This window comes from Drosophila willistoni, chromosome 3R (genome assembly GCF_018902025.1).
Source record: "Drosophila willistoni isolate 14030-0811.24 chromosome 3R, UCI_dwil_1.1, whole genome shotgun sequence".
Taxonomy (NCBI): Eukaryota; Metazoa; Arthropoda; class Insecta; order Diptera; family Drosophilidae; genus Drosophila; species Drosophila willistoni.
This window is the reverse complement of record NC_061086.1, coordinates 13,646,861-13,666,250: the sequence shown is the minus strand read 5'-3', so window position 1 is coordinate 13,666,250 and position 19,390 is coordinate 13,646,861. Positions and strand designations below refer to the sequence as shown.

The window sequence follows — 19,390 nt, the reverse complement described above, 5'->3', positions numbered from 1 at the left end:
TATTTATTTAATCAAAGCTGGGCTTAAGCCGGCTTCAATAAATCTTACTAATTTATAAGATTTTAAATCATAGGCAGCACAAAAGGTGAGCAGGTTGTCTGTATAGCTATTTCAAGAACCACCAAGTTATATCATCAGCAGACTTCGCTAAAGAAAGTTTTTTGAAGTCTTCGTGACGTTTTAAGGAGTATTAAATTCTGGTTATCCTTTCAGTTAGTATTACTAAGTTTTTCCGATAATTTTTTTTTAATAGGTATCTTTTCTATGCTATATTCCTTCATGGTTTTCATAAAAGTTTCTGATAATTTTCCCTAGAAAATGAATGCATTTGTAGCAGATGTCTAATGAATACGTACAGTTTACATAACATTGAACAAAAAATAAGCAAAAATGTATTCATTTTCTAAAATTAAGAACCTAGAAACTAAAATATCCTTAATATTATGAACTATCATGATTTCATAATCAATTTAGATTAAAAAATTTTAGAATTGTAAATAATACAGATTTGAGAGCAGGTTCGAAACAAAATAAGCCAATATCAGATGACCCTTTGACAAATCTAGATGTTTGAAATATATTTCAATATATTTCATTTTAGATGGAGATATCTGCCTTGAATTTTAACAATTTTTCTATCTTCGATTGGAGACGTAATAATTACCATGACATCTTTTTTATACCCTTGCAGAGGGTATTATAAAATTGGTCAGATGTTTGTAACGCACAGAAGGAGACGTTTCCGACCCCATAAAGTATATATATTCTTGATCAGCATGAGAAGCTAAGTCGATATAGCCATGTCCGTCTGTCCGTCTGACCGTCTGTCCGTCTGTCCGTCGGTGCGTACGCGTTTTACTCAGCCATCTTAAGAGCTATCGGGATGAAATTTTTTTTGGGAGCTTTTTTTTACCCGGGTGAGATAAAGTATGAAAATCTTTGGGATCGGACCACTATATCATATAGCTCTAGAAGAAACATTTTTGCAAAAATTGGAGTATCCCCATGAAATTTACCAATATGATAGTAATAGATATAAAATCTCAGATCCCAAAATTTGAATCTGATCCGATAAATAGAACACAAGTTACAGTCAATATAAATCGGTTCAAACGCTGCCGGCAGCGCTGCTTGCTGCCTACTACTGCCATCATCAAATCAACAGAGCACACGCATACACACACAGACGCAACGCTACATGAACTGTATGTGTATGCGTGCCGTGCTTTGCTTAGAAAATGATGGAAGAAGAAAAACTTGTGGTAAAAAGAGAAATAATATTTTGTTTGTGTATTGATGAATTGAGTTGCAGGGAAAGAAATTTCAAAAAGGAAAAATATTATTGCCAAGTATACTGCAAGGGTATATAAACTTCGGCATAGCCGAAGTTAGCTTCTTTGATATTTTTTAATTTTGACATTGTTAGAGTAAGATTTTCGATATTTAAATACCAAATTCCTTACCAGATCAAAGACTTTTGCACAAGTTATATGTTTACTATATACATTTTTATTTATTTGTTTTTCTTCATTTATATATATACATATTTAATTAACAAGAATGCCCATATATTGATGTGACGCTTATCAGTCCACAACATCAAGCAAGCCACAACGATCAAAGACAGGAAGTAATCGTTGAAGAATGTCTCTTAACTTCTTATTAGTATAGATTAGTTTACGGAATTTACGACCTCTTTCATCATCCAACATAAGACCATTGAAATCGGCATCTGCATTCTGATCATTGATCATAATGGCGTGACTGACCAGAGAAACAGTCACAGCTATAAAATAAATATATAAATTAAGTGATAAAGAACCTTTTCCTAATATTTCAATGTACTTACCAAAGAAGCGTGCCTTCTCCATTTGCAGTACGAATTGCCTTAAAGTTGGTATATAACCAGAGAAATTCAAATCTTTCAATGTCTGCACTAAAATACTATGATAATATTGCACTAGAGCATCTTGATGCTGAAAGCGAACTTCGGTCTCGAGGGATGTATTAAAGAAATAATGTAAATCGACGGCAGGCGATGACCAAGAGCAAAATTGAAAGTCAATCATTACCAAGTCCTGAAGTTCCTTGGAGTTTTCATTATAGCGCACCATCACATTGTTTACCCAATAGTCACCGTGAATTAAAGTATTAAACTGATCCGGCTGAGGATCGTATGCACGAGTGGAATATTCCATTACGCGTTTCTGCATTGCTTTCAATTTCTGTTCATAATATGGTCCCAGTTCAGAGGTTTCCGCAGCGAATTCAGCTGCCACACCCACCATACTTGTAAAGAAGGGGGCAAAACCTTGAGTATGACGATTAAAGATGCCATGATCGTATTTGGTAAGTACCCCGGGCTGTTGTTCATTGAGTACGGCAGCCGCTGCATGCATTTTGGCCAGCTTACGCAGGGCCAATTGAGCATGTTCCATATCGAATCCAATTAAACGATCTGCAGTCTGGTGCTTTGTTACGGTTAGATCCTCGAATATAATTGCCGCATGCTCGTAGTCAACGTGCAGAGTTTGAGCAAAGACCTTCTCAGGATTCGATGTCTGTTGGAGCAGATCAGTTAATTGTGGCAGAATCTTTTCATACATTTGCATCTCAGTGGTTGCTACATCGTAGCCACCGAAAACTCCAGCAATATAAGGATCATTCTCATACGTTGTTTTCACAATATAAAAATCATGACCCGGCACTTTGGAACCACTTGCCAGATAGTTCACTTTCACTCGGGTCATAATACTGGCATAATTTTCACCCTTTGCTGTGGCCGGCTTAATATCCAATTGTAAGATACGGAGGCCTGGATCCTTCTTACTACGTTGCAAAATTGGCTCCAAATAGGCCTCATCCAGCCAGACAGGAGCCGCATGTGTATCGTTGTCGCTATGATTATTACGTACTTCACCCATGATGCTTTTCTAAGTTCTAGCTCAATGTTTACTCGCAGGGCTGTCTCTTTATATAGGCAGCCTCCGTTCGTCGGACTCTTGATTATGAGTGAAAGATAGCATGGCGAACCGTAAAGCTTACTATATACGTGTACCTAGATAGAAGTATATCTAATGTAAGTGCGCTCTCTATAAATCACAACCCGTTTGACTGATAAATTTTACGTATTTTTTTCGCTTTGCTGTGGTGCGATTTTATCAGCCTCAACAAGCTGCTCACACACTTACTACTATATGTACATATACTATAAATCCGTCTGGTTTGCTATATATGTATGTACATATATGCATATATGTATTTACTTGTAAATATTTGCATAATAAAGCCTATATAAACATTTGGGCTTAATATTATATCTGGGATAAAGAATTCTCACATAAAACCCACCGAATTATTTCAGGAGCGTAGCACAGTTCAACCAAAAAGAATCTCAATCAAAGTTGAATATTGTTAAACGAGCAATTATTGTAAGTTGTAGATCAAAAGTCGTTGGGTACTGAATATTCCTTCAATTTAAACAATTTTCCATAGATAATTGAGATATACTGACCCTAAAATAGTTAAATTCGCCTTCTATTATTAATTTAGTCTAATTTTTATTATCTAAACTTCGTACATCAAGTAAACCAATTCGATCAAACTCGGGAATGAGAGCTTTTAAGTTCTGTTGTACAATGGGATTTTGAAAGAGCCGATCCTTGAAACGAATGCCACGCTCATCATTGTTCACCAAGGCATTAAAACAGGCATCGGTGGAATCCTCACTAATCATCACCGGTTGCACCACAACAGACCAGTGCATGGCTAAGAAAAACAACGTCATCAAATGGTTTTAAAATTTCATAAAAACTTGTACTTACCTAAAAAACGTTTTTCTTCTGCCTGTAGTTTGAATTGCTCTAAACTAGGTATAGGATTCTGATGATATTTAAGTTTTTTCAAATATTCGGTAAAGATTCGATGATAGAATTCGAAAAGATCGTTCTGTTGATCGCGACGCAATTGTTCCTCGAGCGATGTATTTATAAATTGATGCAAATCAATGGTGGGTGACCCCCAGAACGAAAATTGAAAATCAAAGAGTAAAACATCTACAGGATGCCCTGTTTTTGAATCGTATTTGAACATCACATTATTTGTCCAGACATCACCATGTCCGAGAACATTCACCTGTCCCAGTGTGGGAGCAAAACACTTGCGTCCAATATCCATATAATGGGGAGCTAGCTTGGAAAGTTTGTCGGCATATTGTCTCATATTTTCGATGTGGCTCATCCAACGAGCTGCTGCGTGAAGGGTTCCCACAAAGTATCCACTAAAGGCGTTGGTATAATTATTAAAAAAGCCACGATCATAGCCCTCTAGGCAACCATTTGTTCTTTCATTTAGCACAGCCGATGCAGCGTGCATTTTGGCCAATTTCCGCAGAATAAGATGAGCGTGCTCTGCATTCAGGCGTCGTATGCGATCAGCCATTACATAGCCAGCCACGGCGAGGTCCTCAAATATAATGGCCATACGCTCACGATCCACATAGATGGCGGTAGGAAACAGTTGCTCAAAGTCTCCAATTTCGTGAAGGAGTTCATTCAGCTTTGGCAATACCTCCTCGTAAATGTTCATTTCCCTGTTGTAGATGTCATAGGGAGCAATTAATTCCTGTGTCAGCTCATCATCATCTATGGAAGTCTTTACAATCATGTTCTTAGTCTCTTTCCTCTCTCCGTTCTGAAAGACTTTGAAGCTCACACGTATTTTGGTCAAAACACCGCTATAATTCTCCCCAGGACCCAAGGCGGGATTTATTTCAAATTTGACAATTTGCAGGAGATCATCTTTATAATGAGTGCGGAGTGCATGCTCAATATATTCGTGGGTAAGCCACTCCGGTGCTGATGCCATAGTCATCGTAGTTTAATCTCAGATAGTAAATGATCAGTGCAACTTGATGAACGACTCTACTTAAATAAAGCGCTTTGCTTTTATGCCCGGCCGCTGGACAAATATTTTCACTACTAAGCTCTTGGTTTAGTCTACGTTCCCTAGATTTTTTTTATTTTGTGATATTTGTTTGAGGATTAGTTTTTCCCAGATTTCAGCATGAATGGGTGACGTGGTTCACAGTCTTTTATTAAATTATTTTGTTCAAATTGAGATAGGAGATTAGGCTAAATATTATTCAAAGAATCTCTTAAAAGAGTAAAACGATCAGGTTTCTCTTTGTAAACAACATTATTAAATATTTAATATTAAAATGTGGACTAAATATTGACTTTAGCTTTGATTATAAGATAAAAAAGAGGTGACTAAAATCCAGAATAGTTGTGCTAAGAGACCCACATGGGGACTTTCGAGCAAAGAGCGAGTTGGAAAGCTCACAGTCATTAACCCTATAATGCCAATGATAGAGTATGTGCCCAAAATCATGGGAAATAAACTTAATTGCTTTGGACAAAACTTTTTGAGAGAAAAATCAGTATAAATATAATGATTAACTTTAAACAAATGTATTCGTTTGCCATCTGTTAAAGCTAATTTTAGGGACTAAATATTTTAAATAATTTGTTGCTGAGTGTAATACGTGTCTTTATTTTCATTATAATATTTTTACTACTGTCGTACGCTAGCACCAAGATATTTGAGATAATATATACCAACTTATACATACATTAGATAACTACTAACTTTTACTCTATGTATAGGCCAAATTGTTATCAAGAGACAGGTATTAAAACAATTATAGCAAAAAGTTTGCATAGACTAAAATTTAGACTCTTAAATATTCATAAAAGATCGGTTAGCCATTTGCAATGTATCCAAAATATCTTTCAAACAAAAGTATTCATTCTGAATATAAATTTTGAGAATTTTATTTAATTTTGAGATTTTTCATTTAAGTTAAATGTTTTAATTTCTGGCCTAATCTATTTTTACATATATACAAGTACAACTATTAAGTTTATTTTCTAACATTTAGCAGCACTGATCAACTTCAAGTAAACCCTTTCGATCGAATACAGGGACCAAAGCTTTTAAATTTTGCTGTACAATGGGATTGTTATAGAGACGATTCTTGAAACGAATGCCTCGCTCGTCATCATTCATCAAGGCATTAAAACAGGCATCAGTTGGATCCTCACTGATCATCACAGGTTGCACAACAACGGCCGAATGCAAAGCTGTAGGAAGATCAAAAACTGATTAAAAATTTGGTCTTAATGCACATGCAAAAATGTTTACCAAAGAAACGTTTTTCCTCTGCTTGCAACTTGAATTGACGCAAACTGGGAATGGGATTTTGGCGATAATTAAGTTTTGTTAGAGTTTCGGTGAATATTCCATGATAGAATTGGAACAGCGCGTTCTGTTGATCGCGTCTCAATGGTTCCTTGAGCGATGTATTAAAGAAATGATGCAAATCGATGCTCGGTGAGCCCCAGAAGGAATATTGGAAATCGATGAGTAAAACATCCACGGGCCGTTTTGTTTCTGGATCGTATTTAAACATCACATTGTTGGTCCAGACATCTCCGTGAGCTAGAACATTCACATGTCCCGGTGTGGGAGCGAAACACTCTCGGCCAATATCCATGTAATGAGGAGCCAGTTCGAAAAGCTTGTCAGCATATTGACTCATACTTTCTGTCTGTCTCATCCAACGAGCTGCAGCGAGTAGACCACCCACAAAATAACCACTATAGGCATTGGTATATCGATTGAAGAAACCACGATCATAGCCCTCTAGGCAGCCCTTTTGCCTTTCATTCAACACAGCGGATGTAGCATGCATTTTGGCCAGCTTTCGCAGGATTAAATGGACATGCTCCGCATTCAGGCGACGAATCCGATCTGCCATTACGTAACCAGCCACGGCGAGGTCCTCAAATATAATGGCCATACGCTCACGATCCACATAGATGGCGGTAGGAAACAGTTGCTCAAAGTCTCCAATCTCGTGAAGGAGTTCATTCAACTTTGGCAATACCCCCTCGTAGATGTTCATTTCCCTGTTGTAGATGTCATAGGGAGCCATTAATTCCTGTGTCAGCTCATCATCATCTATGGAGGTCTTCACAATCATGTTCTTAAGCACTTCTTTCTCTCGCTCCTGGGATAGGGTAAAGGTCGCACGAACTCTGGTCAAAACACCGCCATAGTTTTCCCCAGGACCCAGAGCGGGATTCAATTCGAATTTGACGATTTGCAGGAGATTATCTTTATAATGAGTGCGCAATGCATGCTCAACATATTCGTGGGTAAGCCACTCCGGTGCTGCTGCCATAGTGTTTTGTCGTAGTGTAGTTTTAGATACCGAATGCTTTGTGCAATGCGACGGGAGGCTGTTTTTATATAAGATTCCAGCTCGTCTTTGTCAAGGTGAAACTCATTAGCGATGTATTATTAGATGCCTCATAGCCATCTTCCTTCTGACGCGAGTCGCTTTTATGATCCATAGCAAACATTTGTTCTACTGCTCGTTGCGTTTGCCTTTCACAAGCTTTACTTTATGATATTTCCCTGGGGATTAATTGTAACAGATTCTGGTATGATTAAGTGACAAGGGCCCGTTTAGTACCTCTTTTAAATATTTACCGGGATTAGAATAAAGCGGAATTGTCTGCCCGTGTCGCTTTCGGATGGGATGAACAAAATCGAATATTATAAAGATCAAAAAACAAGGTTTTATTATGCGACGTGAAGACTATTTTATTTATTTTATCATAAGCATATTTTATACTCTTTTACGATTTTATTAATATATAATAATAATATTATTATTGTTACGATTCTTACACTAGTTTGGAGGCTAGTTTCATCCACATTTATTCATATATTTCTTTTAATTTTGGGATTAAATATTTTAAAAAATTTGATGTTGAGTGTAACACGCATCTTTTCATTCATTATAATATTTATATCTTAATTGCTGTCATTAGTTACTACTAGCTAGTATAATATAGTTTTATTATACACATAGATAACTACTTATGCCCAGGAATGTGTCTGTGATATCTGAATAGATAGGTAGTAAAACATTTGGTAAAAGTTATTTGCTTAGACAAAAAGCAAGATTGGGAACTAATAATAAAATTGGATTACAAAGTATAACCCCAAAACGTGTATATACGTAAGATCGGGTAGCAACCGTATACTTGATCTTTTGAGCCCTATCACTCATTAAATAAATGATTCAGATGTTTGCTTTTACACACAAGCCCTAAATGATTTGTGACCAAGTGTGTGATATGATATGTCTGTGGGCTATATAGATAGAGGCGACTTAAACATCTCGTAATTAATTACGAGATACATTGTGAGGCAGATCCAAAGACCGTTTCTGCTTTCATTGTTGGGATTTGGGGTCGCACGACCAATAAAATATGTTAATCTATAAGCTTCATATCTCAGACAGAGCAGATAAATCACAATTGCGTACCGAAAACGTAAGTGAGAACACTTTCGTTAAGTATAAAAGACGTTCGCTTTAGAAAACTTGAGTTTAATTCGAGATATTGAAATAGCCTAGTAGGATTGTAGAAAACCACCATGTCGGTTACGGATTTGATCAGTGCTCTCGATTCCCTACCAAAATTTGAAAGCGAAGTTATCGTGAAAGGTTCCAATTGTCCGGGCGTTCCAGATTGGCTAACCGAAACTTATTTGGAACATGCATTACAGAAATTTTACAATGATCAAGCATTGAAAATCACGGCTCTAGACTTGCGGCCTGCTCTGGGAAAGGGCGAGAACTTTGGTGGAGTTCTTACCCGCCTCAAAGTGGACTTTCGCCGAGGCGATGGCTCTTGTGCCACAGGACATTATATTCTAAAGACATCTTTCGAGGGTGATGAGTTTGCCCGTAAAGCCATGGAACCTTATGATATATTCAACCGGGAGATGTCGATCTATGAGGAAATACTGCCGAAATTAAAGTCCCTTCTGCTAGAGATCCACGATGAAGAGGAAATATTTGCTCAGACCATGACAGTAGACTACGATCGATCGGCCTTAGTGTTTGAGGATTTAAATGCTCGTGGTTTCGTAATGCCCGATCGTTTACTGGGTCTGGATCTAAAATTGGCACGGCTTGTACTCCGAAAGCTGGCCAAGATGCATGCCACTTCAGCGGTGTTAAATGAACGTGAAAATGGAGCCTTGGAATCGTATGACCGCGGCATGTTTAATCGTCATACTGAAAACTATGCACCCTGCTTTTTGGGTCTTCTGGCTGCAGCTAAACGAAGGGTTTCACAATGGCCGGGCTATGAGAAATATGCTGAGAAATTGGAATCTCTGTTGCCCATTTATATGGAACTGGGTAAACGGGTCTTTGATGTTACGCAATCTCATATCAATGTCCTGGCTCATGGAGATCTTTGGACTAACAATGTCCTGGTCAAATACGACAAGGCATCTGGAGAGCCTTTGGACGTCATAATTATAGATTTTCAATACTCCGCATGGGGATCTCCTGCCATTGATTTGTTTTATTTCTTGAACTCTTCCCTGCAATGGGATCTACATTTGCATCATCAGGAAGATCTCATTCGTTACTATTTCGATATATTTTCGGCTACCTTGCGTAAACTTCGCTTCAATGGTAATATTCCCAGTTTAGTTCGATTCCGTCACCAGATACAAACAAAGGAATTTTATGGTAAGTAATCTTAGCCTACCTTTTTCTTTGGACATGATAGTCATAGTCTTTTTATGTATCATTTACAGCCATGCACACAAGTTGCACTATCTTTCCAATTCATCGTAATGTGGAAACAGAGGATGCCGATTTTAACGCCCTAATGGAAAACAATCAACGGGCTCTTAATTTTAAGGACGCCTGTCTTTCTAATCCTGTAACGCAGCGACTCCTTAAAGAGCTATTGGCAGTCTATGATCGAAAGGGTTTACTTGATGCTAATCAGTAATAGCAAGTGTGATATACATAAAATAGGTTCGATTTTTGTTTTAATTTTCTGTAAGACTTAAAAAGATTCTTGTATTAAATATTTTATTTTACTATTTGAATAAATATATATATTCTTTTTTAATTGGATCTGTTAAAAATTGAAGGAAAATGGGTGGAATCATAAAAATAAGTTTAAAAAAATGTTAAAAATTTCTAAACTTTGTAACTCTGCAATTTACTTTTTTACTGCATTAACACCTCAAAAATGTTGGTGAATTTTTGTAAAATTTTTTTCAAAAATGTCGTCGAAGCTCATATTTTATATATCCAAGTTTTAGTTGCCCAATGTTAAAGTCTATAAAATTCAGAAATGACTTTTTGAAATCGCTTAGAAGTTGGCTTAAATATAGTATGAGAAAAGTAGGTAGAATCAGCAAAAATTATTTTTTAAAATTCTGCAAAATTCACAAGAATTGTATTAAAACGATATTAGTCCGTAGTCTTCCTAAATCGTCGACTACGTACCTGTATTTGTTTCTGTTGCTATCTTCTAAATAGAATATAACCATGAACTTTATGCGATAACCGAAACACTCTACTTAAACAAACACAAACGTTTAAAAGATAATGAGTTGCACTACACATGCTTAAATAAACGCAATTTAAAAAGTTTGCCATTAAAAACCAACAGCAATAGCGACTTTTATTTTTGTTGACAATAAAATCAATATCTGGAAATAGAAATACTTGACCAATAATAATACTTTAATCATTCTGTCTAGTTAGTATTTGTAGAATTCTTGCAAAGAGATCGTATTAATTATTTGTTAAAACAATTATTATCGAAGGATACATAATCGAATGAATTTATCACATAAGTAAGCAATTAAGAAATCAAAATATACTCCAAAATTTGATCTAGGTCGGATTAAGTTTCTTTCTATCTGTTCTTTGGCAGATTATAAGGCAAAGAGTAACTGAAAACCTAATTAGGGTATACAAACTTTAGCGCGGCTAAAGTAAACCTGGTACTTATATGTGTCTGACAGAAAATGAATGGGCTTCCCAGTTCTGCTATATCATTATGACAAACTGACTAAATTATAGTCACTCTGACACTCAGCAAAGCTTTAAAAAGCTCTAGTTTTAAAAATACAAATATTTCAATTCATAGAAAACGATTGAGAGAGAGTGAAAGAAAAAGAGAAATAGAGAAAAAAGGTTCAACAAATACATATTTACATATATTTAACAGAGAGAAAATATAAATATTTATATTACCACTTTGTTATTGATGAATTTTGTTTTGAATAACTTGATTTTATGTTTAAATTTAAGTCTTTAAAGTAAGTCTTGTTCTGTTTGTTAGTTGTTTTCTTAATTTTCGAGTTCTTCAAAGTATCCTAGATGCAGCATGCGTGGCAGGAGAATTTTAATTTCTTCTTGGTAATCTTTCTTATAGTACAATTCAGTACGTTTTTTGGGATTTACACTGAGATCACCAAAATCCACATATTCCTTGTGCATGGCTATAATGGCAGGCATAAAAGTGGTCATCAAAAAGAAATCTAGAATAAACTTTATGAATTAGACAGATGCGGGAGAAAACTATTTTCAAAATTTACTTACCATTGTATTTATTTTGGAAAAGTTGACGACGATATTCCAACAAATTTGGCATTTTTCCCTGAAATTCAATCTTATTTAGTGTCTCTTCCAGCACTTTGAAGTAAAAGTATATCAATTCATCTTGTTTGTCTTTACGATGCTCGGCTTCAAATAACATATATATGGCATAGATGATATCATTGGTCATGGGCCCAAGATAGGATAACTGAAAGTCAATCAGCATACAAGCCTCTATTTCTCCTGTTGCCTTATTGTTCTTGAACATCATATTTTTTCGATGAAAATCTCCATGACATAGGACATAATAGTTAGCCGATTGGAAATTTGCCCGATATTCTTGTATAATATTGACCCAGTGCTGAACTAAATTTCCTTGCATTTTCTCAAAGTATTTTTTGTATTTCTTCAAACTGTCAATAGAATCCAGCATATTTATGAAATTGGTAAGACCATCAGTTACGAAATCCTGCTCCAAAAAGTTGGGTATTGTATTCGTTATATCGTAACGCAATTCGTCCAGTGTTTCGGGTTCTTCTTGTAGAATTTTGTAACTGACAGCATGCCATTTGGCCAATTTGGACAGAGCAGCCTGTAATTCGTCTTGACTGAAGTCCCTATAACGCACTACCTCAAATCCCAGTGGCAGGAGATCCTCAAGTACGATTACTTTTCGTGGTGTTAAGCTATGATACAAGCATTTAGCACTAAGAATTGTATCCTCTCCAGATTCTTGAAGAATTTTCTCAAATTTGGGTAAAACTTTAGTGTACATGGCAATTTCGGTTTGAAAAATTTTCGACTCTTCACCGAGAAATTCTTTTTTTACGCCCTCTTCTTCAGGCATTGTCTTAATAATTAAAGCTATTGATTGCTTCTTCTGGCCAACTTGATATTCTATCAATGCTCGAAACATAACACTAGCATAGTGATCACCCTGTACACTGGCTGGCGATAATTTAATTTTCAGCACACTGAAATCTTTCTCTTCTCCATTTCTTTGAAGAACCTTAGTGAAAAATTGTTTGTCAAGCCACTTGGGAGCCTCTAGCTCATCTTTATTATATTCCATATTAGTATCTGTCATTATCTCCCGCTCTATATGTATGTATGTTTGGATATGCACTAGTCTGTGTTGCGAAATAAACTACATGCTCAATTCAGTTTCAAGAGGTTTATATATGTATGTATATATTTTTCGAATGAGCTTTATTAAAGCTCAGCGAGTTGTGAAATGCTCGTAAGCATGAAATTTAAGTTTTTTTTTTGTCGGTTATCAATAAAACTCATGCCTCTTAATGAGTTTAAAATTTAAAATGTCACATTGCGGAATGACAAATAAAAAATTAATTTTCAAATCATTTTCCAAGTGGAAAAAAAGGTGTAAACTTTATTGCTATAAAATTACAAAATTTTTAGTTGTCAGTTTTCTTTATGTTAGGCTGCCTGCTCCAAAATTCTCTTGAGTATTTATCGCCTCCTTTTCAGTAAATACTTGTATTACATTAATTATATATTAAATTGCAAATACTATATAAAGCTTAAAAAAAAAGCTCGTTTAAAGTGACAACCTTAAGTATAAAAGGCTCAAATTGTGCACCTCATCGATAGTCAGCTTATTTAAGTAGAACAAATAATGGAGCAAAATAGTAATGATCAGTTTAACGCTGATGAATTGGAGGCCCCAAAATGGCTTACCAAGGAGTTCATTACCAAAGTTTTGAGCCAATATGAGAATAAACCTCAACTAGAAGTACTCAATCTGAAAATATCACCTGCGAGTGCCAAGGGAGATCATTATGCAAGTGTAATGTTCCGTGCTTCAGTCGATTACAAGTCAGGGGAGAACAAATTGTTCAAATCGCTGATTATCAAAACAATACCTGACCAGGACGGACACAAAAAGGATATATTGAGCGCAGCACCGGTCTTCAAAACGGAAATTGGCATGTACGGCAAAGTATTGCCCAAATTTGAGAAAATTCTTCAACAAGTGGGTGATACGACGAAACTTTATGTGCCCTGCATCTACCAGAATATGGAGCCTCGTCAGGTTTTGATATTTGATGATTTAATTCCACTTGGTTACAAAGTAATGCGGGGTCGTGAAGCAACGTTCAAGGAGCTGCAGTGTTCTCTGTCTAAGCTGGCCAAGTGGCATGCAGTTAGCATGAAAGTCCAGAACGAGGAACCAGACTTTTTGAAGGAATTTAAACATGGAATGGTAGAGATGCCTAATTTTGCAGAAGAGCCAATGGTTTCCATGGGAATGGATAACTTTCTGCAATTCTTAAAGAGTCACCCCACCTTGGCCAAATACATACCACACTTTGAGAAGATGAAAGGGAATTATCTGCAACACCTATATAATTACATGACAGAGCATCGCAACAATCGTCGTGCGGATGGCTATTATGTCCTTTGTCATGGGGACTTTCATCTTAGAAATATGATGTTTAAGCACGATAAGGAAACAGGTAATCTTCAAGATTGCATGCTTCTGGACTTTCAGATGTGTAATCTGTGTCCCATCACTGTTGACGTTGTATATGCCATCTACATGTTAATGGGCCCAGAACAACGGGCTAAAGATTGGGAGAATCTATTAAACTATTACTTTTCCATATTATTGGAAACTTTGAAGAAAATTGGCTATAAAGGTGATTTTCCCACTTCAGATGGATTTTGGAAGCAAATTTATCGATCAAAATATTTTGGTAAGTACTCAAACATATGGGTGAATAATATTATTACTTAATTGCAATATTATTTACAGATTTTTTCATGGTTTCCACACTCTTGCCTATGATTTGGGCTATGAAGGTACAAAGCATTGATAGATCTGAGGTGGTTCAGAAAAACGAGTCTCGCCAGAAATGTTACGAGATTCCAGGACTTGTGGAAGATATGAGCATTATATTAGCTCGATTCGAGAGGCTTGGCTATTTTGAAAATCTTTAAAACTAAAATTAATATTTTTAATAATAAATAAAATAGTTGTAATTTTACAAATAATCGAAAATTCATTGGTTTTGCTTGGCTTATTTATAAAACTGAATTTTAATTTAAATTTTAATTTAATTTGGCAAGAATCCTGGTAAATCTGGCATACAAAATTTAAAGTTTGAATCTTCCCTCAATTTAAATACTTAAGTCGTTTATAACTATATAAAGATTCGAATCTGAAACGAAAAGCTCATTGCTTCCTTTAAAGCAAAAATAATTAGATATGTATATGTGTTTGATTTCGAAAATTCTGTAAACTGGGATCATTAGAACAGTGATAAAGTTGAATTCTTTGATTGCAAAACGAACATTTAAAGATTGATTACAAATGACCAAATCGATGCCAATTTCAACTATTATTTCATTCTTTATACTAAAAGAGGTATATTTATTTATATGATTAGCCAAATTATCGGTGCTTTATAGTTAATTAAGTTTTTAGTAATTAAAAAGCCGCGGATACTGCACTATCTACCGAAATGGATAAAACTTTAAAACAAATTTAAAAAGCTTTGGAAATTGATGTTTGCCGAGTGTCAACTGACGTAATATTATATTCTCTTATTCTGAACAAGTGGATATACTGAACAGCAAAAAATTATAAGAGTTTTTTGACTACTCTAAACTACTGTACAGTACTATAAAGTTGGATAAGAATATGTACATTCATACTGTAGTAGGCCCAGTGTCCACAGCATAAGTAACAGTGGTATTGCAACCACTGTTTAAGCACCGTTATAACTATTGATATAGATTCCTCACTCTCTGATTTCATAAAACATCTCTCGCTCTGCCTTGCAAGCGAAGATGCTCTCTTGATTGTCGAATATCCAACTCTCTAACTACTCTGTCTGCGAGCAGAGAGGCAGTTCGTAAGCATAATTCAACGCTAGCAGACAAAATAAATAAAGACACTAAAGAACTGTTTATAAGTATTCTTTATACTACCATAATACATATAGAACTGTCAATTCAGTTTGGCCTGTTTGAGGAAGTATTCTAAATTTACATTTAAACATTTGGCCACATTCTGAAAAGCATTAACCAATCAGAATTGATAAACAAAATTTTTTCCACAACTATAAAGGTTAAGTCTGTTCAAACCTACAAATCCGTTTTCTATACGTTCTTTTTCCCCATGTTGTTGACAAATTGGTATCAAAAGAGCTTTTGATAAATGTTTGAATTTCACAAAAACCCGTCAGTTTAATAATAAATTACAAATAGTGCATGGGACAAAGCTTTTAAATAAAGCTCGAATAAAGACACAGAACAACCTATAAAAAGGCACAGTCGTTAACTTGTTTCCACGATTAGTATATCCTGCATTTTTAAATCACCACAATGACAGAAAATAATAACAACGATCAATTCAACGCTGATGAATTGGAGGCCCCCGAATGGCTTAACTCACAATTCATCACAGAGGTTCTAAGCAAATACCAGAATGAGACGCAACTGGAAGTACTCGATCTTCGAATTTCACCTGCCAGTGCCAAGGGAGATCATTATGCAAGTGTGATGTTCCGTGCTTCAGTAGAATACAAGACGGGAAAGGGTAAATTCTCCAAATCTCTAATTGTGAAGACAATGCCCGAGCAGGAAGGTGCCAAAAAGGATTTGTTGGGTGATTCACACATATTCAAAACTGAAATCGGCATGTATACTGAAGTGTTGCCCAAATTTGAGAAAATACTTCAAGAAGTGGGTGATAAGACGAAACTTTATGTGCCCTGTATCTATCATAGTTTGGAGCCGCGGCAGGTTTTAATATTTGATGACTTGGTTCCACTGGGTTACACTATTATAAGAGATCGTGAACCAACAATTGAGGAGCTACATTCTACCTTCTCAAAACTGGCCAAATGGCATGCCGTTAGCATGAAAATCCAGAACGAGGAGCCAGAGTATTTAAAAGAATACAAACATGGCTTAGTCGAAATGCCCAACTTTTTGGAACATCCAATGCTTACCACGGGATTTGATAACTTTGTGCAATTCCTCAAGAAGCATCCCAATTTGGCCAAATACACATCGCCTTTTGAGAAGATAAAAGCGGTTTATCTGGAAAAACTTGCCGATTATACGTCCGAGTATAGAAGGAATCGTCGTGATGATGGCTATTATGTGCTTTGTCATGGAGATTACCATCTCAAGAATATGATGTTCAAGCACAACAAAGAAACAGAAGAGCTTGAGGATTGCATGCTTGTGGATTTTCAAATTTGTAATCTATGTCCCATTGGTGTGGATCTCATATACTCCACCTACATGATGCTAAGTCCTGAAGATCGATTAAACAATTGGGAAAGCATATTAAACTATTACTTCTCAGTTTTGTTAGAAACCCTCAAGAAAATAGATTATAAAGGTGAATTTCCTACATTAAATGGATTTTGGAAGCAAGTTCATCTGGGTAGATATTACAGTAAGTTTTTCATCTAGCGCCCATTATACTATACATATATATTAAATAATCGTCTTATTTTTGCAGATTTGTTCTTGCTTGTTACACTATTGCCCATGATGTATGCCATTAAATCAAAGAGCCTTGACTTAATTGAGGTTATTGAAAGTAACGAGGCTCGTTTGAAATGTTACCAAATTCAAGAATATGTTGACGAATTAAGCAAATTATTACCCCGCTATGAGAGTCTAGGCTACTTTGACAACCTGTAAAGTTACAACATTAATAGTTGTTAAGATTAAAAGTTATGTTTGTCGTTTTTCCTAATATGCTTAAGTCAGACAACTAGACAATAAATAAGTTAATTTTTTACATACATACAAAAGGTTAATTTGGGATAATTTACTTGAAAAACAAATCATGAGAAATTGCTAAAACTTTCTAATAATTATTTAATTTATTAATAAACATTGTAATTGTTAAAAAATATTTGAGGCATTGGAGTAAATATATTTATGTACACACATGTTACATACTTCAAGCATTAAAGGTATTCTTCATTACTATGCCACCCCCCAAATGAGCCATAAAATATTTTGTTCAAACATTTTTATTAGTCATCATTCTGTCGTAAGGCACCCCTTGAACAAGTTAAGACAGTCTAATATTTTAGATTATCTTTTCGATATGGTTTTACTACAATAATAGTAATATTAATGTTGATAGGTTAGGTATATTTACTGATAAACTTTTTGATTCACAAAAAAAAAATGTATAAACCAGCTTTAGCCCAAAAAGCTCTGTAACCAACTCGCTATATATAGCGCAAACTTGTTCAAGAATACTTCAGTTAAAACACGCAATGGCGGAAGACAATACCAACAACGATCAGTACAATGCTGATGAGCTGGAAGCCCCTGAATGGCTAAACGCGAAATTTATTACAAAAGTTCTCATTGAATACGAAAACAATCCAAAGTTAAAAGTGCTAGACGTAAAGAATTCACCGGCGACAAAGAAGGCAGATCACTATGCCAGTGTCATGTTTCGCACTTCAGTGGAATATCAAACAGAAAAGGGGAAATTTTTCAAATCCTTAATTGTCAAAGCAATGCCCGAACAGGAAGGCCACAAGAAGGACATGTTGAGTGAATCGCATATTTTTGAAACGGAAATCGGCATGTATGCCAAAGTATTGCCAGAGTTTGCTAAAATTTTTCAAGAGGCTGGTGATAATATGAAACTAAATGCCAACTGCATATATTATAGCCTGGAGCCAAGAAAAGTATTGATATTTGAAGATCTCTTGCCCTTGGATTATAATCCAATACGTAATCGTAATGCTACTCAAGAAGAAGTGCGTTGCGTATACGCGAAGTTGGCCAAATGGCATGCAGCTAGCTTGAAGATACAAAACGAGGTAGGTTAAAAGGTTTACATATAAGCGAAAAAATACCGTTATTAATCTTTTTCTTCACAATTAGCAACCGGAATTCCTCAAGGAATTCAAATATGGTTTATTTGATATGCCAACCTTTGTTAGTGATCCCTTTGTCACAAGTGGCATGGCGGCTTTTCTTAAATTGTTGGATGAATAGCCCGAATTTGCCAAATACAAACCTTTCTTTGAAAAGATGAAAAACAATTATCTTCAACATATGGAAGCTGCCATGACAGAGTATCGAACCAATCGGCAACTCGATGGCTACTATGTGCTCTCCCATGGGGACTTTCATTTAGGAAATATGATGTACAAGTACAATAAAGAGACTGGTGCAGTCGATGATTGCATTCTGGTGGACTTTCAAATATGCAATTTGTCACCCATAACCATTGATCTAATCTACTCGCTCTACACTCTAATGGGACCCGAAGACCGTCTCTACAACTGGGATAAACTATACGAATTTTATTTTGAAAGTCTGTTGGCAAATCTAAAAAAAATTGGTTACAAAGGAACTTACCCATCTTTAGATAGATTTTGGCAGCAAATTTATAAGCACAAATACTTTGGTAAGTTGATTAAGTCAACATTAAAGAAAAAACAGGGACTTCTATTTAATTTTTTTATTTGCAGATTTTCAGTTAGTTACAACCTTTTTGCCTCTTACATGGGCTGTAAGAACAGAAGGGTTTGGAGTTATTGACTTGATAGAAAAAGAAGACGTACGTCACAAAACTTATCACATAGATGGTTATCTTAATGATCTTAAAGTATTGCTGCCCAGATATGAAAAATTGGGCTATTTCGATGACTTGCAATAAAAGAGTCGCCGATTATAAATTATGATTCAACACAAATTAACTGATTTAAATAAACGACCTTGATAAATTACGTTATCAATTATCTTTGCTTTATTGTTTTAAAGTTCAAGAAAACCGCCTAGCGAATTGATGATTCTATTCATTTGATTTGACAAGTGCTTCTGTAATCGCATAGAACTTAAAAGCATTTCTTATGAGATAGGAATAACAAATAT

General features: G+C 35.5%; 8 protein-coding genes across 8 annotated transcripts; 4 read left to right on the top strand and 4 right to left on the bottom strand.

The window, feature by feature from the left end:
* Positions 1–1,489: 1,489 nt before the first annotated feature.
* Positions 1,490–2,959, bottom strand: LOC6651254. The gene is made up of 2 exons (XM_002073825.4): positions 1,850–2,959; positions 1,490–1,786 (listed from the first exon to the last, which is right to left on the bottom strand). Exons 1-2 carry the CDS (start codon positions 2,922–2,924, stop codon positions 1,587–1,589), a joined length of 1,275 nt encoding a protein of 424 aa, XP_002073861.1. The 5' UTR covers positions 2,925–2,959; the 3' UTR covers positions 1,490–1,586.
* A 594-nt stretch (positions 2,960–3,553) lies between these two features.
* Positions 3,554–4,940, bottom strand: LOC6651253. Its single transcript, XM_002073824.3, has 2 exons — positions 3,825–4,940; positions 3,554–3,768 (listed from the first exon to the last, which is right to left on the bottom strand). Exons 1-2 carry the CDS (start codon positions 4,870–4,872, stop codon positions 3,554–3,556), a joined length of 1,263 nt encoding a protein of 420 aa, XP_002073860.3. The 5' UTR covers positions 4,873–4,940.
* An 865-nt stretch (positions 4,941–5,805) lies between these two features.
* LOC6651724 lies at positions 5,806–7,272 on the bottom strand. The gene is made up of 2 exons (XM_002073823.2): positions 6,205–7,272; positions 5,806–6,143 (listed from the first exon to the last, which is right to left on the bottom strand). The coding sequence occupies exons 1-2, from the start codon at positions 7,244–7,246 to the stop codon at positions 5,938–5,940; spliced, it is 1,248 nt and encodes a 415-aa protein (XP_002073859.1). The 5' UTR covers positions 7,247–7,272; the 3' UTR covers positions 5,806–5,937.
* A 1,200-nt stretch (positions 7,273–8,472) lies between these two features.
* On the top strand, positions 8,473–10,065 carry LOC6651723. The gene is made up of 2 exons (XM_002073822.4): positions 8,473–9,622; positions 9,691–10,065. Exons 1-2 carry the CDS (start codon positions 8,512–8,514, stop codon positions 9,888–9,890), a joined length of 1,311 nt encoding a protein of 436 aa, XP_002073858.1. The 5' UTR covers positions 8,473–8,511; the 3' UTR covers positions 9,891–10,065.
* Positions 10,066–11,182: 1,117 nt separating this feature from the next.
* On the bottom strand, positions 11,183–12,580 carry LOC6651722. Its single transcript, XM_023180818.2, has 2 exons — positions 11,501–12,580; positions 11,183–11,439 (listed from the first exon to the last, which is right to left on the bottom strand). Exons 1-2 carry the CDS (start codon positions 12,567–12,569, stop codon positions 11,249–11,251), a joined length of 1,260 nt encoding a protein of 419 aa, XP_023036586.1. The 5' UTR covers positions 12,570–12,580; the 3' UTR covers positions 11,183–11,248.
* Positions 12,581–13,127: 547 nt separating this feature from the next.
* LOC6651721 (uncharacterized kinase-like protein D1044.1) lies at positions 13,128–14,491 on the top strand. The gene is made up of 2 exons (XM_023180817.2): positions 13,128–14,214; positions 14,274–14,491. Exons 1-2 carry the CDS (start codon positions 13,134–13,136, stop codon positions 14,456–14,458), a joined length of 1,266 nt encoding a protein of 421 aa, XP_023036585.2. The 5' UTR covers positions 13,128–13,133; the 3' UTR covers positions 14,459–14,491.
* An 894-nt stretch (positions 14,492–15,385) lies between these two features.
* LOC6651720 lies at positions 15,386–17,295 on the top strand. The gene is made up of 2 exons (XM_002073819.4): positions 15,386–16,931; positions 16,998–17,295. Exons 1-2 carry the CDS (start codon positions 15,848–15,850, stop codon positions 17,180–17,182), a joined length of 1,269 nt encoding a protein of 422 aa, XP_002073855.2. The 5' UTR covers positions 15,386–15,847; the 3' UTR covers positions 17,183–17,295.
* A 477-nt stretch (positions 17,296–17,772) lies between these two features.
* LOC26528868 lies at positions 17,773–19,227 on the top strand. Its single transcript, XM_023180813.2, has 3 exons — positions 17,773–18,330; positions 18,395–18,923; positions 18,988–19,227. The coding sequence occupies exons 1-2, from the start codon at positions 17,773–17,775 to the stop codon at positions 18,506–18,508; spliced, it is 672 nt and encodes a 223-aa protein (XP_023036581.2). The 3' UTR covers positions 18,509–18,923; positions 18,988–19,227.
* The last annotated feature ends 163 nt before the right edge of the window (positions 19,228–19,390 follow it).

Excerpts from the sequence above, each read along its gene's own strand:
- LOC6651724 (XM_002073823.2), bottom strand. The coding sequence starts at position 7,246 with ATGGCAGCAGCACCGGAGTGGCTTACCCACGAATATGTTGAGCATGCA. Across the intron at positions 6,144-6,204 it reads AGAGGAAAAACGTTTCTTTG|CTTTGCATTCGGCCGTTGTT; the intron begins GTAAACATTTTT and ends ATCTTCCTACAG.
- LOC6651723 (XM_002073822.4), top strand. The coding sequence starts at position 8,512 with ATGTCGGTTACGGATTTGATCAGTGCTCTCGATTCCCTACCAAAATTT. Across the intron at positions 9,623-9,690 it reads ACAAACAAAGGAATTTTATG|CCATGCACACAAGTTGCACT; the intron begins GTAAGTAATCTT and ends TATCATTTACAG.
- LOC26528868 (XM_023180813.2), top strand. The coding sequence starts at position 17,773 with ATGGCGGAAGACAATACCAACAACGATCAGTACAATGCTGATGAGCTG. Across the intron at positions 18,331-18,394 it reads GCTTGAAGATACAAAACGAG|CAACCGGAATTCCTCAAGGA; the intron begins GTAGGTTAAAAG and ends CTTCACAATTAG.
- LOC6651253 (XM_002073824.3), bottom strand. The coding sequence starts at position 4,872 with ATGACTATGGCATCAGCACCGGAGTGGCTTACCCACGAATATATTGAG. Across the intron at positions 3,769-3,824 it reads AGAAGAAAAACGTTTTTTAG|CCATGCACTGGTCTGTTGTG; the intron begins GTAAGTACAAGT and ends TGTTTTTCTTAG.
- LOC6651721 (XM_023180817.2), top strand. The coding sequence starts at position 13,134 with ATGGAGCAAAATAGTAATGATCAGTTTAACGCTGATGAATTGGAGGCC. Across the intron at positions 14,215-14,273 it reads TTATCGATCAAAATATTTTG|ATTTTTTCATGGTTTCCACA; the intron begins GTAAGTACTCAA and ends TATTATTTACAG.
- LOC6651720 (XM_002073819.4), top strand. The coding sequence starts at position 15,848 with ATGACAGAAAATAATAACAACGATCAATTCAACGCTGATGAATTGGAG. Across the intron at positions 16,932-16,997 it reads TCATCTGGGTAGATATTACA|ATTTGTTCTTGCTTGTTACA; the intron begins GTAAGTTTTTCA and ends TTATTTTTGCAG.
- LOC6651722 (XM_023180818.2), bottom strand. The coding sequence starts at position 12,569 with ATGGAATATAATAAAGATGAGCTAGAGGCTCCCAAGTGGCTTGACAAA. Across the intron at positions 11,440-11,500 it reads TTTCCAAAATAAATACAATG|ATTTCTTTTTGATGACCACT; the intron begins GTAAGTAAATTT and ends AGTTTATTCTAG.
- LOC6651254 (XM_002073825.4), bottom strand. The coding sequence starts at position 2,924 with ATGGGTGAAGTACGTAATAATCATAGCGACAACGATACACATGCGGCT. Across the intron at positions 1,787-1,849 it reads GGAGAAGGCACGCTTCTTTG|CTGTGACTGTTTCTCTGGTC; the intron begins GTAAGTACATTG and ends TTTATTTTATAG.